A 19,482-nucleotide genomic window follows, 5' to 3' on the forward strand; every position below is an offset into this window, starting at 1 on the left:
GGAAGGTATTCCATTGCAATCCTGACTTCTGATTTAGGAATGGGAGAAAGGCTTTTGGACGTTAGGGAGGAGTGTCTTTTTCCACGGAATGCCAGTCTCTGACCTAACCTTGAGGCCACAATGTTTATGTGGCTGGTCCTGTTTCACCTTTAGTCACTGGTGATTCACCAGGATATTGATTGGGCAGGGGAGGGGTGGGTTGCTTGATGACGATTGGTCGTTTACTGGGACTTCATTGCTTGCATGATGTGTAAAATATTCTGCATGTGAACAGAGTTGGCTTGCTTTGCTGAGGAGATGAGGGTGAGTTGTCAGTAGGTGTCCCCACATCTAACCTTGTGATGGAAGGAAGGTCCTTGGTTTAACTGATGAGGAGGGTGGTTGACCTCTAATGTCCATGGTCATTTCCCTTGGCTTCAGATTTGCCCATCGTCTTTAATTTTCAGAACACCTTGATAGCACGCTCAGCCTCTCACATTCAAATTTAGATTAATTTATTTATCACCTGTACATCAAGACATCTAGTGAAATGTGATGTTTTCATTAACAGTCAATGCAACCCAAGAATGTGCTGGGATAGCCCACAAGTGTCACGACAAATTCTGGCACCAACATAGCAAGCCCACAATGCTCAGCAGAACAACCAGAATACAACAAGCAACAAAACAACCATAGCAAAACCAGCCCCTTTTCTCCCTCCCACCTACATAGACAGTCCTGCAACCACAGGACAGGACTCCAGGTCTCCAGCAGACTTGTGAACAATGGGCTTCTGAGTTCCCCAGTGAATTTCAGGCACATATATCCAGGGCTTTGACCATCAGACCTCAACCTCCAGACTTCCGAACGATCTTCGGGCCTCGATTTTTCACTGTCAACCCCAGAACGTTCAGTTCTTTTCCCAGGAAATTCGGCTCCTTGAGCCTTGTTTGGGCCAAAGCTGTGATTAAAATCTGGAGATGAATGGTCCTGGCAAAACTCACCATGGGCATCAGTAAGTGGGTTATCGGTGAGGATGTGCTGCTTGATGGCACTGTTGATGACAGCTCCCATCACTTGGTTGAAAGTAGACTAATAGGATGCCAATTAGCCAGATTGCAGTTGACTTGTGTTTTCCACATCACCTTGTGGAAATAGTCTGCACTATCCCACTGATGGGCCATTGAGAATGAATGATTTGAGTAGCATTGGGAGGAGCACATGTCTTTGATTTTCAGTTGCTAAATAGGGTTATTATTGTCACATATATTGTGGAAAACCTTCATTTTGCATTCCATCCGCACAAATAATTTCCTTAACAGCAGTGCACTGAGGCAGTATAAGGTAGTATAATAGCGCGATGCAGAATCAAGTGTTATAGAGAATCTTAATGCGTCCAAGCTATCCTTCCAGGGCAGAGCATTAGCCAGACTAGCAATGTGATAAAGGGTAACCTACTGGAAGTGCAGGGACACCCTCAAAGCCCTTGGCAATGATAAGAGTCTGGAGCCAAGATGCCAGCAAGCTGAGGTGGCATGGCTGAGGTCAGAACACTGTTGGTTATCACTGCTGCTGAAATGATCCTGATCGCCACTCCCCTATTAAAGGATCCAGCTTGTGTTCTCAGTGAAGAAGTGCACAAAATCAGTGTTTTGCTGCTCAGGCCTCTGGCCACCCAAACATAGGCTTTGATGCACGTTGGACAAATCCCTAAGCAGGTTCACGTTCATCAACTTCATTAAGTGTTCCATCGACTCTGAGAACTGCTGCACACACTACCCCTCTGGAGCACTGGTTGGCACCATCCCTTCACCACTCAGGACTGGTAACTCACCACTTCAAGTACTACTTCTCATCTACTCTCTTGTGTTTGTGAAGTGCCCGCATTTGAGAGTGTAGATCCAGTGAATTTGACTCTTTCTAATTAACCATATAACAATTACAGCACGGAAACAGGCCATCTCGGCCCTTCTAGTCCGTGCCGAACGCTTACTCTCACCTAGTCCCACTGACCCGCACTCAGCCCATAACCCTCCATTCCTGTCCATATACCTATCCAATTTTACTTTAAATGACAATATTGAGCCTGCCTCTACCATTTCTACTGGAAGCTCGTTCCACACTGCTACCACTCTCTGAATAAAGAAATTCCCCCTCATGTTACCCTTAAACGTTTGCCCCCTAACTCTCAACTCATGTCCTCTGACAGCTCCTGGAAGTTTCTAGGTTCTCTGAAAAGAGAAAGGTACGGTCAAGGAAGGGAAGGCATGAAAGATCTGTACTAAAACCACTGGAAGAGATAGTTGGATGAGGGGAAAGTGGTTTGTGATTATGAGAATAAACATACTATCAGCACTGATCTTTCATCCTGTTAGGAGTTTGTACGTTCTCCCCATAACCACATGGATTTCCTCTGGGTGCTCTGGTTTTCTCCCACATTCCAGAGTCGTACAGTTAGGATTGGTGAGTTGTGGGCACCAGAAGCATAACGACACCCTGTGGGCTGGCCAGCACAATCCTCGCTGATCTGATTTGATGCAAGTGACACATTTCACTGTATGTTTCGATGTACAAGCCAATCTAGTCCTGATGAAGGGACTCGGCCCGAAATGCCGACTGTTTATTCTTTTCCACAGGTTCTTCCTGGCCTGCTGGAGTGCTCCAGCATTTTGTGTGTGTTGCTTTAGATTTCTAGCATCTGCAGATGTTCTCGTGTTTCTAATTTTTATCTTTAGTCTGTTTGGAATTTAGAAGAATGAGTAGTAATCCCATTGATACATACAAAAGGGTTTCATGGGGGTCGATGCCAAATTGATGCTTCTTCTGACTGCTAGGTTCAAGGCCTCAAAGAAGGAGATCAGCCATTTAGGGCATAGGTGAAAAGCACTGAGAGACTACTGAATCATTTGTATGCTCTGTCCATGACAGGACTGGAGATTCAGTCCCTGAGTATATTCAAGCCAAACCTTTGAATATTGAGGGATATGGAAAGAAGGGCTGAGATAAAAGATCAGTCAATATACACAGAATGTCTCGCTTGGTGGTGCAATAATATCAACGCTGGACACCGGAGCGAAGGTTCCCGAGTTCGAATCCAAGTCGGGTTGAGCGTCGAGCTAGTAACTTGGCCTCATAAAAATAATAATAGCTTGCTATGGAAACACCGTCAAAAGACAGTGCCCCGATAATTCCACTGCCGAGTTAAGGGCTATTCTTCTTCTAATATACACAGAAAGGAAGAGCAGGCTCCTTCTACTTCTGTTTTATGTTGAGAATCAGCTGGAGAAGAGGGGCTTGGAAATAAAGTGTTATATATCTGTAATCCTCGGGTTTGGCCAGCATGAGTTTGTCTAGGGGAAGGCAGCCTCTGGCCCAGCCAAACTGAGAAATCTCGTTTGTGTGGATGCTGTGTGATGTGTTGCCCAGAGACAAATCCAAACCACAAGATATCAGACAGGACACCATATGCAACTTAACGATTGAACTTTACAAGTCTGAATCTGACTATAGGGTTAGTAAAGAAAATAAAAAGTAAAAGGGCCCATTTTAATGAAACAGTCTAATGTGCATGTTGGAGCTCACGGATTTGTCCATTCGTCCCCCATCGACCTCCTCCGAGCGTCACTGACTGTCAGTCCCTCGCTTTGAGTCCACTCCGTCCACCGGTCTACCAACTCGTTCCATTCGCGTCTTCTCGCTTCATCTCTCGCCGACAAAAGACCGCAAAATCCCTGCTGCCAGACCCACAAGAAAGAACAACATGCCTCTCATTGGCTAGCATACATTCCAAAGCCCCCGTTATCTCTAGTCATAACCCAAACATTGCTGCTACAAAGAAACCATTACCTTAGCAGTGAAACATTACAGAGAGGCCATTACATTAGCAGTGAAACCTTACAGCGCGTTACACATCCATGGGGCAAGAACTACAACAGTGTGATGAAATGCTTTTTTTTCCTGAGTCACGCTACTAACACTACACAGTGTGCAGCCTATAGTGTGGGAGCTATGTATGAACTGAGCCTACCAAGAGGAAAAAACAAGCTCCAAAAGGGAGTGCCTCCCGCATGTAGGAGGCCCAATCGACTCACCGCACGATCAGCCGGCCACATGCACACTCGCCACATTCTCAGAATTGATTTGATGCGGTACAGCCTCTTAGCGGACAATAGTGGGAATTGAACCCTGTTCTTACAGCTGGTGCTTTAAAGAATTGCACTAATCTCTACGCTATCATGCTCCCCCCAGGAATCCATACTTATAATGCTTGTAATGTGCAGTCTCTCCATATGAAATACTCAGGAATCAATGTGTGATCTTTTGCTGCAGTCCTCTATCACATATATTCTTCCTTAGATAGGGTCTGCACCCCGTATGCCAGATGCAGTATAGTCAGGACCCTATATAATTGGAACAAGGTGACATGACTCTTGTACACACATCCAAATACCATCGTTGTACCTAAATGTTAACATTCAGTGACTCATGAACACCACCCAGGTCCTGCAAACACCTCGGGAATGCAGGAGGCCACACCAGATCCCTTGATTTGTATGCGAATGATTTACTGAAAGGTGTGTTACGGTGAGTGTTGCAGATTGGTTGTTGTTTTCTGGGATTTAATAACATTTCCACTGACCTTAATCAGATGCATGATATTAATGAACTTTTTCCAGGATTGGGATCACATTTGGAATTCCCCTTTCTAGCCACTGCATTTTGATGGCTTCCCTATCCACTTATGTTGCGATCTCCTCCACCGAGTGTCAACCTCTTTAGCTTAATGTCCAGTGAGGTGCAGTACCCACTCTGAGGTAGGTCACTGCTCCCCCCAGCCCAATGACTTACAACAATGGCCAAACTCTGCGCAAATTAGAGGTCCAAAACAAGAATAGAAAATGATGGAAATAATCATCAGGTCAAGCAGCATCTGCGGTGAGAGAAACAGACTTAACGTTTCAGGTTCATGACCTTTCGTCAGAAGTAGGCAAAGTTAAAAACAAGCATGTTTTCAGTTGCAGAGAAGGGGAGGGGTGGAGAGAATGAAGGGAATGTCAGTGAAAGGGTGGAGACCAAGAGAAAAGCTGACAAAACGTTTTAAAAGCCATTTAGACAGGGGAGTTAGTAGAACAGGTTCAATAGGATATGCGCTAAATGCAGGGAAATGGGAGTAGCTCAGATAGTCATCGTGGTCAGCATGGACGTGTTGGATCAAAGGATCTGTTTCTATGCTCTATGACTCGAAATCAGTGGTTCTCGAACTTTTTTGGGTTATTGCCTCCTTGGCTCCCAGACCACATCCCCAGTGCCCACCTCTCCCTTTCTGTCCATTATATAAAAACTATAAAGAATTTTGATTTATGCTGCACAGTGAAAGAAAATAGGAACTGCAAATTTAAAGCAGTCAAATAATTGCAAAAAGATTCAAATCTATTTAAAGCTACGGTACAAATAAAGCTATTTATTTCACTACAGTAAAAACAATTCCCATCAACTGTTTTAGAACGTACATTAGTAGTTCAACTATTCACTACTTCATTGCTTTTTCACCTTTCAGTGAGATGCATGAGTTGGTGCAGTGATATCAGCAGAGAGAGGGGGAGAGAGAGAAAAGAAAGCAAACATTTCTGGAATTGAGGTGCGGACCTGTAAATATCCAGCAGGTCAGGCAGCGTCTGTAAAGTTGGAAGAGCAACGTTAACCTCATTCAATTGCCCTTCAGAAGGTGGTAGTGAGCTATCTTCACCAACTTCTGCGGGCAAGTGACAGGGGTCAGTGAAAAGTGACAGGAATCAACTTTATTATCACGTGGAATTTGTTGTCTTGTGGCAGCAGTATAGTTTAAGACATAATTACCGTAGGTTATAAAAGTAAATAAATATAGTGCAAAAGAATAATAAGATGGTGTTTGCTTCATAGACCATGTAGAAATTAAATAGTGGAAGGGAAGAAAATGTTCCTAAAATGTCTTCATGCTCCTGTACCACCTGTAATGGAAGTCACGAGAAGAGGAAATGTCTCAGGTGGTGGGAGTCCTTAAAGATGGATTCTACCTTCTTGAAGATCTCCTTGATGGTGAGGAGCATCATGCCCATGATGGAGTTGGCTGAGCCTACAACCGACTGCAGCCTTTTTCAGTACTGCATATTGAAATCTCCATATCAAATTGTGATACAACCAGCCAGGAAAAGCTCTCCACGGTACACCTGTAGCAATTTGAAAGACTCTTTAGTGATAGGTCGGGAGGGATATTCCAAGAGCTATTGCAGCTTATGATATTGGAAAGAAAGAAAAAATGTCATCTGCTGGAGCACGGAATGTGTTAGAGAATAAAGTGGAACTGTGGACCATGAGGTACAGTGAGTCAGTATTGTTGCAGAGGTTGTCAGGGGCACTGACGCATAGTGTAAAACATGGATCTTGGAAAGTGATGAGAATGTTGCCTGAAAAACACTCCATGGTTGAAGACATCTGTGATTCTGGGTGAGTCCAAATTATGTAGGACAGAAATTAAGTAGAAATCCAAATAGGATGACTTGGAGCTAGAGATATTTGCTCAGGAAAAAAATGTGGCTGTGGAAGCAAGCTTTGATCAATACCTAATTAAAGACCCGAGAGGAAGGAAAAACCACTGAGGGGGGAACAAGGCAAAATGGATAGGAGGGAATCTTTCTGGAGAGCAGAGAAGAACTTTTAGGTGGCACCCCTCAAAAAGAAATGGCAGTGAATTTAGCAGGAAATAAAATTTTTTTAAATGAACTGTTGGTACCAGCCTTCATGAATACAAGAACAGGGAGGTTATACCCCAAGTTTATACGATGTTGGTCAGACCTCAGCTGTGAGTACTACGTGGCTGCATTTCAGGAAAGGTGTCAGCCAGAAGTTGCCTGGGATGGATTATTTCAAGTAAGAGGAGAGACTAAAGAAGCTAGAGACACAAGAGATTCTGCAGATAGACACACAAAATGCTGGAACAGCATAGCAGATCAGGCAGCCTGAAACATCAACTGTTTATTTCCCTCCATAGATGCTGCCTGACCTGCTGAGTTCAGCCTGCTACACCAGGCTGCCGTTTATTGATTACAGCTCAGCGTTCAGCACAATCATACCCTCAGTTCTAATCAACAAGCTCCAAAACCTAGGCCTCTGTACCTCCCTCTGCAACTGTATCCTTAACTTCCTCACCAGGAAAGCTCAGTCAGCGTTCGTCCTCTCATTTTATAATATCACCAAGTTTTGTATCTGCAAACTTGGAAATAACTGTATACTCCGTACATTTGGGTGCAAATCATTAACATAAAGCAAAAGAGTTCAAAGTAAATTTATTATCAAAGTACATATATGTCACCATAAACAACCCTGAGATTCAGTTTTTTGCAGGCATACTCAGTAAGTTCACAATAGAATAATGACCATAATAGAATCAATGAAAGACAGTACCAATTTGGGCGTTCAGCCAGTATGCAAAAAAACCCTGCAAATACAAAAAGAAAGAAATAATAAATAAATAAGCAATAAACATTGAGAACATGAGATGAGGAGTCCTTGAAGGTGAGTCTGTAGGTTGGGGGAATAGTTCAGTGATGGGGCAAGTGTGATGCAGCCAGTCAGTATACTCTCCACTACCCACCTATAGAAGTTTGTCACAGTTTGAGATGTCACGTCAAATCTTTGGTACCTTCTAAGAAAGTAGAGGCACTGCTGTGCTTTCTTTGTAATTGCATTTACATGCTGGGCCCAGGACAGGTCCTCTGAAATGATAACACCAAAGAGTTTAAATTTGCTGACCCTCTCCACTTCTGACCCCCTGATGAGAACTAGCTCATAGACCTTTTCAATCTCCCACCGAAATGCTGATTGGTCACCACCTTTAATTCGGCCTACAACAGTGATGTTGTTAACAAACTTAAATATGGCATTGGAGCTGTGCTTAGCCTCACAGTCATAAGTGTAAAGTGAGTAGAACAGGGGGCTAAGCACACAGCCCTGTGGTGCATCTGTGCTGATGAAGATTGTGGAGGAGCAACACACATAAAATGCTGGAGGAACTCAGCAGGCCAGGCAGAATCTCTGGAAAAAAGAGTACAGTCGATGTTTCCTGGCCTGCTGAGTTCCTCCAGCATTTTATGTGTGTTGCTTGGATTTCTAGCATATGCAGATTTTCTCTTGTTTGAAATTGTGGAGGAGATATTGATGCCAATCCGAACTGACGGGTCTGCAGTGAGGAAATCAAAGATCGAATTGTACAAGGAGGTATTGGGGCAAGGTCTTGAATCTTATTGAATAGTTTTGAGGGGATGTTAGTATTGAATACTGAGCTGCAGCGAACAAAGAGCATCCTGATGTACAGTGCCTAAAAAAAGTATTCACCCCCTCCCCCCGGAAGTTTTCAAGTTTTATTGCCTTACAACACTGAATCACAGTGGATTTAATTTGGCTTTTTTTGACACAAATCAACAGAAAAAGACAGTTTTGTGTCAAAGCGAAAACAGATCTTTACAGAGTGATCTAAATTAATAACAAATATAAAGCACAAGATAATTGATGGCATAATTATCGACCCCCTTCAAGTAAGTCTTTAGTAGATGCACCTTTGGCAGCAATTACAGCCTTGAGTCTGTGTGGATAGGTCTCTATCAGCCTTGCACATCTGGACATTGCACGTTTTCCCCATTCGGCTTTACAAAACTGCTCAAACTCCGTCAGATTGCATGGGGATCGTGAGTGAACAGCCCTTTTCAAGTCCAGCCACAAATTCTCAATTGGATTGAGGTCTGGGCTCTGACTTGGCCACTCCAGGACATTAACCTAGTTGTTTTTAAGCCATTGCTGTGTAGCTTTGGGTTTATATTTGGGGTCATTGGCTTGCTGGAAAACAAATCTTCCCTCAAGTCGCAGCCCTCTTGCAGACTGCATCCGGTTTTCCTCCAGGATTTCCCTGTATTTTACCCTCTACTTTCACAGGCCTTCCACAGCATCCCCACAGCATAATGCAGCCACCACCATGCTTCATACACTGTGGGGAACTTTTCCCCATATTAGAGGTAGACTAATCTACAGAACCTAGATTTGGAATAAGGTGTTAGCAATTTAGAGAGATCAGAGTGGTGGTAGCAGAGTCACTGAGCATTTACGAAGTGTGTAGACAAGCACTTGAATTGCTTAGGTATAGAGAGCGATGGTGAAGTGCTAAAAGATAGTAATACAGATGGGTGCCCACTGGTCAGTATAGACATGGAGAGCTGAATGGCCTCGTTCCCTGATTCTCGAATTCTGTGATTCTATCAGGGATTGAAACTCAATTGACATTATGCCTTATTATGGTGCTGGACATTGAATTGGTTACCTGAAATGCCTAGGGAGCTGGCACAAGTACATACTATAACACAGGGTGCTGATTTATCTTGTCAGAGCTCTGTGGTACATATTGAGACAAATAAACTCATCAAGCACCCACTCATTAACAATCTGCTGCCGCTCCGATTTGCCCAGTGATCAGGAGAATGAAAATAAATTGGAATGTCTTAAATTAAGCTTCTTTGTTCTTTGCGCATAAATTCTGTCCTTGAGGATTTGTGGCGGAGGGATTTATTGCAGACAGTGGCTGTCAGTCATTTCCACAGGCTTGATAGCACAACGACTAAGCTTCTATAGAGGTCTCTGGGGAGACTGGTATCTGTAGTAGGTGAGCGTGAGACGACCAAATAAAACTTAAAAACCTGTGGAGATTTAAGAGCTGGAAGTACAAAGGAATGTAGAATGGGGTTAGTTGAGTGTGAAGAGCCCAATTTAATTCACACTGAAGCAGGGATTAAGAATTTATGGCTTTTGAAAGAGCTGATAATGAACCAAGCAACCTTATCCTTGTCACTCCCTTGAGAAACAAATTGACTGTTTAATAAAATGGGATTGAGATCAAAATCCAGAAAGAGTTCCCTAGGGGAGGGAATGGGAGGGGGAAGGAGAGAAGCTTTTCCCTTGTGTCAGGTAGCACAACAGCTCTCCTTTTCATTGCCCACCAAATCATCTGTACCAAGTGCCTGTTCTGTCAAGCGCGCTATTTGTTGGATGACAGTTTCTCAACTCCCCCACCCCCGGCTGCCTCAGCATGCAAGGAAATTGGCTATAGAGGAAAGGTGGCCTCATGGTGTTTAGAACGGGAAAGGATTTGAATGGAGCAGGTTCCCTGTTCATAGAGCAGCCTGGGATGGAATGGAGCAGAGTATCTCTTTTGGACTGAAAGGCTTTGATTGCATGTGAGCATCTGGCTTTGAGGCCAAAGCTGCTGGGTTGTATTGGTTTCTGGTTAAGGGACTGCGGCATCAGGATTTGGGCAGTTTCTGATGTTGTTACTGGAGGAGTACTGGTTGAATTTGTGGAAGATTGCATGTTTTTAGGGAAAGTGGAGCAGGATTGGAGCTCTCTCTGGTGGAAGGTCTGAGGCAGGATTGGAGCAGAAGTTGTAAAATCCCTAGCATTACTGTCATATGTGAAGGTGGCCCATTTCAGAGCAAGTGTTACAGTTTCCTCAATAATATTAGCTGTTAACTAGTATTTCAGGGCCAATGCTGTTTTACATATTGATGTAGTCATAAAGAAGGCAAGATAGTGGCTATACTTCATTAGGAGTTTGAAAAAATTTGGCATGTCAACAAATATGCTCAAAAACTTCTATAGTTGTACCGCGGAGAGCATTCTGACAAGCTGCATCACTGTCTGGTATGGAGGTGCTACTGCACAGGACCGAAAGAGTCTGCAGAAGATTGTAAATCTAGTCAGCTCCATCTTGGGCACTAGCCTACAAAGTACCCAGGACATCTTTAGGAAGCGGTGTCTCAGAAAGGCAGCGTCCATCATTAAAGACCTCTAGCGCCCCAGGGCATGCCCTTTTCTCACTGTTACCATCAGGTAGCAGATCAGAAGCCTGAAGATACACACTCAGAGATTCAGGAACAGCTTCTTCCCCTCTGCCATCTGATTCCTAAATGGACTTTGAAGCTTTGGACGCTACCTCACTTTTTTAATATACAGTGTTTCTGTTTTTGCACTTCTTTAATAATCTATTCAATATACATAATTGATTTATTTTATTTATTATTTTCTCTCTCTCTCTCTCTCTCTCTCTCTCTCTCTCCCCTCCCCCCCCCCCCCCCCCCCCCCAGATTATGTATTGCATTGAACTGCTGCTGCTAAGTTAACAGATTTCACGTCACATGCCGGTGATAATAAACCTGGTTCTGATTCTGATATGAATGTGGGGCTGTTCAAGATCAGCTCTTTTCCATTTCTATTACTTGCTGTGTTGGGTGAATAACTGGAAGTGCAGTATAGTACTTTTATTTTTGTTCCCCAATAAGAATTGGAGACCCAGCAGATACAGTAGTTAACTGGCCATGGCCTCATAGCATATCACACTAAGAAAAGTAGTGGTATTAAAACAATTGCCTGATCTAACAGACACAAGAGATTCTGCAGATGCTGGTAATCTTGAGCAACGCACACAAAATGCTGGAGGAACTCAGCAGGTCAGGCAGCATCTATGAGAAAACTAATAAACAATAGACATTTCAGGCTAAAACCTTTCAATCTGGAACCTTCATGTGATCTAATGGTTGGAGTCTGCATCTGGTTACGGTCATATAGCTGTATAGTACAGAAACAGGCCCTTAGGCCTAACTCTTCGTTGCCAATCAAATAGCTACCTGCACCCATCCCATGTTAATGTATTAGACCTGCATTGGGCCAATATCCCTTTACACCTTCCCTATCCTAGTAGCTATTCAAATGCCCTCTAAGCATTGTAATTTCTTCTGCCTCTACCACCTTCTCTGGTAGCTCATTCCAAATCACTGCCACCCTGACTTTCCCCTCAGATCTCCTTTACATTTCCCCCTGTCACCTTAAACCTGCTCCATCGAGTTTTAGATTCTCTGACACTGGGAGCAAGACTCTGACCATCTATCAGAATCAACTTCACTGTTTTACATAAGGTGAAATCTGTAGTTTTCCAGCAGCAATACAGCGCACATACATCAAGTTAACATAGATTACGTAATAAATAGATCATACGAAATAAAAGGAATAAAAATGGAGTGGCCATGAGTTCAGAAATCTGATGGTAGAGGAGGAAAAGCTGTTTCTGTTGAATGTGTGTCTTCTCACTCCGGTACCTCCTCTCTGATGCTCTGAAGAGGGCATGTCCTGAATGGTGAGGGTCCTTAGTGATGGATGCCACATTCCTGAAATACTGCCTCTTAAAGATGACTTTACTGGGGCAAGTGTTGTGCCTGAGATGGAACTGGCCGAGTTCACAACCCTTTGCAGCCACTTGTGATCCTCCAGACCAGGCAAGAATGTAACCAGTCAAAATGCTGTCTTCTGTACTTCTATAGAAACCCTATCATCTAGCCTACCTAGAACCCTCCACATAATTGTATAAGGGCTAAGAATGTTGTAAAAACAAACCTGAAGGCTTTGTGTGTCAATGCGAGGAGCATTCGTAACAAGGTGGATGAATTGAATGTGCAGATAGTTATTAATGAATATGATATAGTTGGGATCACAGAGACATGGCTCCAGGGTGACCAAGGATGGGAGCTCAACATCCAGGGATATTCAATATTCAGGAGGGATAGACAGGAAAGAAAAGGAGGTGGGGTAGCATCGCTGGCTAGAGAGGAGATTAACGCAATAGAAAGGAAGGACATTAGCCTGGAGGATGTGGAATCGATATGGGTAGAGCTGCATAACACTAAGGGGCAGAAAACGCTGGTGGGAGTTGTGTACAGGCCACCTAACAGTCGTAGTGAGGTTGGGGATGGCATTAAACAGGAAATTAGAAATGTGTGCAATAAAGGAACAGTAGTTATAATGGGTGACTTCAATCTACATATAGATTGGGTGAACCAAATTGGTAAGGGTGCTGAGGAAGAGGATTTCTTGGAATGTATGCGGGATGGTTTTCTGAACCAACATGTCGAGGAACCAACTAGAGAGCAGGCCATTCTAGTTTGGGTATTGAGCAATGAGGAAGGGTTAGTTAGCAATCTTGTCGTGCGAGGCCCCTTGGGTAAGAGTGACCATAATATGGTGGAATTCTTCATTAAGATGGAGAGTGACATAGTTAATTCAGAAACAAAGGTTCTGAACTTAAAGAAGGGTAACTTTGAAGGTATGAGACGTGAATTAGCTAAGATAGACTGGCAAATGATACTTAAAGGGTTGACGGTGGATATGCAATGGCAAGCATTTAAAGATCGCATGGATGAACTACAACAATTGTTCATCCCAGTTTGGCAAAAGAAGAAACCAGGGAAGGTAGTGCACCTGTGGCTGACAAGGGAAATTAGGGATAGTATCAAGTTCAAAGAAGAAACATATAAATTAGCAAAAAAAAGCGGCACACCTGAGGACTGGGAGAAATTCAGAGACCAGCAGAGGAGAACAAAGGGCTTAATTAGGAAAGGGAAAAAAGATTATGAGAGAAAGCTGGCAGGGAACTTAAAAACTGACTGTAAAAGCTTTTATAGATACGTGAAAAGAAAGAGATTGGTCAAGACAAATGTAGGTCCTTTACAGTCAGAAACAGGTGAATTGATCATAGGGAACAAGGACATGGCAGACCAATTGAATAACTACTTTGGTTCTGTTTTCAGTAAGGAGGACATAAATAATCTTCCGGAAATAGTAAGGGACCGAGGGTCTAGTGAGATGGAGGAACTGAGGGAAATACATGTTAGTAGGGAAGTGGTGTTAGGTAAATTGAAGGGATTAAAGGCAGATAAATCCCCAGGGCCAGATGGTCTGCATCCCAGAGTGCTTAAGGAAGTAGCCCAAGAAATAGTGGATGCATTAGTGATAATTTTTCAAAACTCCTTAGATTCTGGATTAGTTCCTGAGGATTGGAGGGTGGCTAATGTAACCCCCACTTTTTAAAAAAGGAGGGAGAGAGAAACCGGGGGAATTATAGACCGGTTAGTCTCACATCGGTGGTGGGGAAAATGCTAGAGTCGGTTATCAAAGATGTGATAACAGCACATTTGGAAAGAGGTGAAATCATCGGACAAAGTCAGCATGGATTTGTGAAAGGAAAATCATGTCTGACGAATCTTATAGAATTTTTTGAAGATGTAACTAGTAGAGTGGATAGGGGAGAGCCAGTGGATGTGGTATATTTAGATTTTCAAAAGGCTTTTGACAAGGTCCCACACAGGAGATTAGTGTGCAAACTTAAAGCACATGGTATTGGGGGTATGGTATTGATGTGGATAGAGAATTGGTTGACAGACAGGAAGCAAAGAGTGGGAGTAAACGGGACCTTTTCAGAATGGCAGGCAGTGACTAGTGGGGTACCGCAAGGCTCAGTGCTGGGACCCCAGTTGTTTACAATATATATTAATGATTTAGACGAGGGAATTAAATGCAGCATCTCCAAGTTTGCGGATGACACGAAGCTGGGCGGCGGTGTTAGCTGTGAGGAGGATGCTAAGAGGATGCAGGGTGACTTGGTTAGGTGAGTGGGCAAATTCATGGCAGATGCAATTTAATGTGGATAAATGTGAGGTTATCCACTTTGGTTGCAAGAACAGGGAAACAGATTATTATCTGAACGGTGGCCGATTAGGAAAAGGGGAGATGCAATGAGACCTGGGTGTCATTGTACACCAGTCATTGAAGGTGGGCATGCAGGTACAGCAGGCGGTGAAAAAGACAAATGTTATGTTGGCATTCATAGCAAAAGGATTTGAGTACAGGAGCAGGGAGGTTCTACTGCAGTTGTACAAGGCCTTGGTGAGACCGCACCTAGAATATTGTGTGCACTTTTGGTCCCCTAATCTGAGGAAAGACATTCTTGCCATAGAGGGAGTACAGAGAAGGTTCACCAGATTGATTCCTGGGATGGCAGGACTTTCATATGAAGAAAGACTGGATCGACTAGGCTTATACTCACTGGAATTTAGAAGATTGAGGGGGGATCTTATTGAAACGTATAAAATTCTAAAGGGATTGGACAGGCTAGATGCAAGAAGATTGTTCCCGATGTTGGGGAAGTCCAAAATGAGGGGTCACAGTTTAAGGATAAAGGGGAAGCTTTTTAGGACCGAGATGAGGAAAATCTTCTTCACACAGAGAGTGGTGAATCTGTGGAATTCTCTGCCACAGGAAACAGTTGAGGCCGGTTGATTGGCTATATTTAAGAGGTAGTTAGATATGGCCCTTGTGGCTAAAGGGATCAGGGGGTATGGAGAGACTCCTGCACCTATTTTCTATGTTTCTATAATTGTATGAATTTCTATAAAAGACACCCCTCAGTCTCCTTACACTCCAGTGAGAACAAACCCGGCTGATCCACTCTCCCTTTGTAATGGATCCTCTTGAATCTCTTCTGCACTCTTTGTGATTCTACCTCATCCTTCCCGTAGTGAGGTGACCAGGACTCTATGTGGTGCTGATGACAGGACAACCAGATCCATGCCACAGGTCGTCCCAAAGGCAGATCCAGAGACATATAAAAGCAAAAGCTCCCTCGGTGATGGTAGATTTGGCAAGCTACTGTTGGAACTGCTCTGGCGTTCAGACACACTGAATTGTCAGTCCCTTCCCAGGGATCTTTTGAGGTGTCAGTAAATGAATTGAAACCCATTTAGCTCATTTGTGTTAAATACCACAGGGTGCAGAGGAAGTAATAAGATTAATGGAGGGACTTTGTAAAGTGAGATTGGGCCTTAAACATTTAATGAAAGATTTTACGACTGGATGGGCTGCAGTTCAGCCCTTTAATCATTGCTGCTTTGTTCTGACACGAATTAAAATCCTTAGATGTCTATTCAGTTATAGTTTCTAAGCTGCCATTGGTTATCTCCTTTGATTGACTGCTGTTTACAATGCGAACTGACAGCTAGCAACAACAATGCAAAGTTGTAACATTCAGGGATGTGCATTTCATTCAATTAATTATTGTCTCCTTCCAAAAATGAACTGAGTAAAGGCGCTGCACCCGTGGTATTAACCCATTCACGTTAGAAGCTCTCGTTCAACTTTTATGTGGGGCTATAGTCATACTAACTCAGCAATAACTTCTTGCGGTTAGATGCAGTATATAAGGAGCCTGATTAAATTTTTAATGATTTCACCCACTCACACTGCTGTCTTTAATAATCGATGTACCTACTCACGTACAGCTCTCTGCTGTTTAAAATCTTGTTTCTTTCTGACATCGTTCTTCTAGACTATGCATCGTCCCAACTATGTAGTAGTCCAGTCTCTTATATTTTCACCAGAACTTGGGATACTTTGATTGCTTCCTCTTACTTCCCAAATCCAATTTATTGATATTTAATGTAAATAATGGTGACTTAACATTGAAAGCTGAGGGGCGCCTCTCACCACAGCCTTTTGTTCACTCCTTCCTACTCTACTCTACTCAGTCGATCGCTTTATCCAGAGCAAAAAGTGCAGAGTTCCCCACCTCACTGATATCCAAAACTTGATGCATCTTGGACGCCTGGTACGTTAGACCCTGGCACAGTGCAAGATGTAGACTTATCTGGGCTCTCATATGAAGATAGAACAGCCCATTCTGGCTCCTGATTCAATGACATCTTTAGACTTTTGTGCAAAAGAAGTTGTGTCACCCTGTTTTTTTTATTAACCAAGCCCACCTATTATTTCCAGAATCATTTTGGGAATCTAAATCAATGTTATATTTCTTTATCCATCTGCGCATGCTGCTTTACTCCTTTAGAGCCAGTCTCATTTATTACTATATTCAGAACTCTTGGGTTTTACTGCTGAAGCCAGTGGTTTGGAATGGATAGTCTTTAGCAACACACACAAAATGCTGCAGGTCTGGCAGCATCTATGGAAATGAGTAAACAGTTGATGTTTCGGGTCGAGACCCGTCAGGACTGTGAAGGAAGGTGGATGATGCTAGAATAAGAAGGTGGGGCGAGCGGAAGGTTATAGGTGAAGCCAGGCAGATAGGAAGGGTAAAGGGCTGGAGAAGAAAGGAATCTGAAGGGAGAGGAGAGTGAGTCATAGGAGAAAGGGATGGAGGAGGTGCATCAGGGGAAAGAAGAGGTGAGGCTAGAGTGGGAAACAGAAGAAGAGGGGAGGGGGAGGGAATTTTTTTTCAGCAGAAGGAGAAATCAGGTTGGAGGCTACCCAGATGGAATATAAATTGTTTCTCCTCCACCCTGAGGGTGGCCTCATCATGGCACAAGAGTAGGCCATGGACAGACATGTCAGAATGGGAATGGGAATTAAAATAGTTGACTACTGGGATAGTCTTTAGCTTGACTACTGCATTTGGGGATTTTCTTTCACTAGCCAGTCATAGCAAGAGTTTATCTACTAACAATTTCAATCCACTATTGTGTTGTAAAGCCTGTCTTAGGAACACCTATAGAAACTACCAGGCCCTCATAATATTCTACCATTATTCTCTCATAATGGAACTAGTTTTCACCTTCTTTCTCTCCACTTTTCGTAATTACTCCTTCTTATAGTCTTTTGTGCTTTTGATGCCATTTATTAGAGTACCCTGCAGGAATGATTACCAGATCAGTGATTTTTGTCCAAAAGACGGAAGATACACAAAATCGACCAATGGATGCCTTTAAAAACAGAACCTATTTGTTAGCTAGGGACAGCCCGTGTTACCTGCCATTTTGAAGAATTATGAAATATATCCCATACCATCCTTGGCTAAAGAATTTCAGTCTCTCTGTAGTGTGAAGAAGAGGGAGAGCATAAGGTACTTTGATCTAACGAGCTCCTCAAATTAGTTCTGAGGCGAAGCATCACTTTAAAGCTTTGTTATCTTTCATCCTGCGTAGATGACGGCCACGGCACAGCAGACTACCAAGGCGCAGCCAGTGCATATTCCAGCATCCTCCACAGCTGCTACTCCTGTAGCCACCGTACCACTTGATCCTCAAGCACAGCTGGAGTCTGACAAACGAGCAGTGTACAGGTATGTATACATATAAATACCATGCAGAGCAGTGTTTGGATGTGGAGAACATACAGTATGACATACAAGTATAAAAGGGATAATTATACAGATATGAAAACGTGGTCAAAACGAAGGTCAGTGATGAAAAGGCATGCAGAGTAGAGGCATGACCAGCTTATACCGTGCTGGATGGTGGTACAAAATTCATTTATTACATAATGTAGAGTTTTGAAAAGTGCAGACATAAACAGGGCAGAGGTAGTAAAATATGTCCACCAGTTTACAAGTATGAAAGGGAATGCATGGAGATGTGTGCAAGTGCAACTACCCACAGAGCAGTATAAAGGTGTAAGAAGGAAATCTGAGTGCTGTAAGGTTGAACAGAAATACTCACGAAGGACTTGGGTGTGTTTCTAAGCACTCTATGTTCCTATGCAAATGAGAGAAGACGCAATATAATCCTAAAGTTAAACTGCACAAGTCAGTATCCTTGAGTTTACTCTTTGACCAGTCCTATTTTACTAACTCATTTGAGTTGTTACATTTTATACTAAAGGTTTATCAGTAGTTCCTCCCTGTTAAGTTTCCAGTGAATGGATGCACAGATATATTTCCCTGTCAATGAGAGTCATAAGCAATGCATGTTTCACTGTGTTCAGTGCTTCATGAACTGATGACACCAGATTGTGGAGTTATCTTCAAACATATCACCATACTTTTTCAACAAAGTTCCATGGCTTTGATTACCTTTGGTTCTTCTTTTTTCACTATCTGCTTCTGGAGTATAAATGGGATATAGACAGACTGAATGGACGAAGACTTGACAGATGGCTTATAACGTGATTAAGTGTGAAGTCATCCTCCTTAGTAGCAACAAGAGAGAAACAGATTATTATTTAAATTGTGACATTTCTTAAATTGCATTGGTGCTCAGAAAGACATAGGACTCCATTTACAGGAATCGGAGAAACCTATTAGACAGAAACAGCATGCTATTGGGAAGGCAAATGGTATGTTAGCCTTTATTGTGAGAGAATCTGGATGCGAGGGTGAAGATGTGATACTGCAATTACGTTCTGTCTTGAGACTATTTCTGGAATATTTTGTTCCATCTACTCTCCTTGTCTAAGGAAGAATATACATAATAAATAAGAAAGTGGGATAACTTCTGGGATTCGGTGGGGTTACCTTAGGAGGAGAAGTTGAACTGATTGGCCTTGTGCTTTAGGTTTTGGAAGAATGGGAGGTGATCTCATTGAAACATGCAAACATTTCTAGCTTTTACATAGTGGTTGCAGGAACAGTAGTTCCTCTTGCTAGAACCAAGAGCCACCTTCTCAAAATAATGAGACACAAGATGCTGGAATCTGGAGCAAAAAAACAAACTGCTGGAGGAATTCAGCAAGTCAGGCAACATCTGCGAAAGGAAAAGAATCGTTGATACTTCAGGTTGGGACCCAGCATTTTGACTGAGGTTGGAGAGGAGGGAGGCTGGAACTGGTAGGTGATAGATGGACCAAGGAATGGTGAAGAGTGATGGGCAGATG

The 19,482-nt window shown here is 43.0% G+C and overlaps 1 protein-coding gene across 4 annotated transcripts in view; it reads left to right on the forward strand.

Annotated features, from left to right (window-relative positions):
• pknox2 (pbx/knotted 1 homeobox 2) overlaps positions 1-19,482 on the forward strand; it is a 474,673-nt gene that overhangs the window by 293,682 nt on the left and 161,509 nt on the right. For all 4 annotated transcript variants that reach the window (XM_073029725.1, XM_073029722.1, XM_073029723.1 and 1 more), the window contains one exon: positions 17,817-17,953. In XM_073029725.1, the coding sequence (XP_072885826.1) occupies positions 17,817-17,953 (137 nt within the window). The remainder of the gene's footprint in view (positions 1-17,816; positions 17,954-19,482) is intronic.

Source organism: Hemitrygon akajei, chromosome 26 (genome assembly GCF_048418815.1).
Source record: "Hemitrygon akajei chromosome 26, sHemAka1.3, whole genome shotgun sequence".
In the NCBI taxonomy this organism is placed as follows: Eukaryota; Metazoa; Chordata; class Chondrichthyes; order Myliobatiformes; family Dasyatidae; genus Hemitrygon; species Hemitrygon akajei.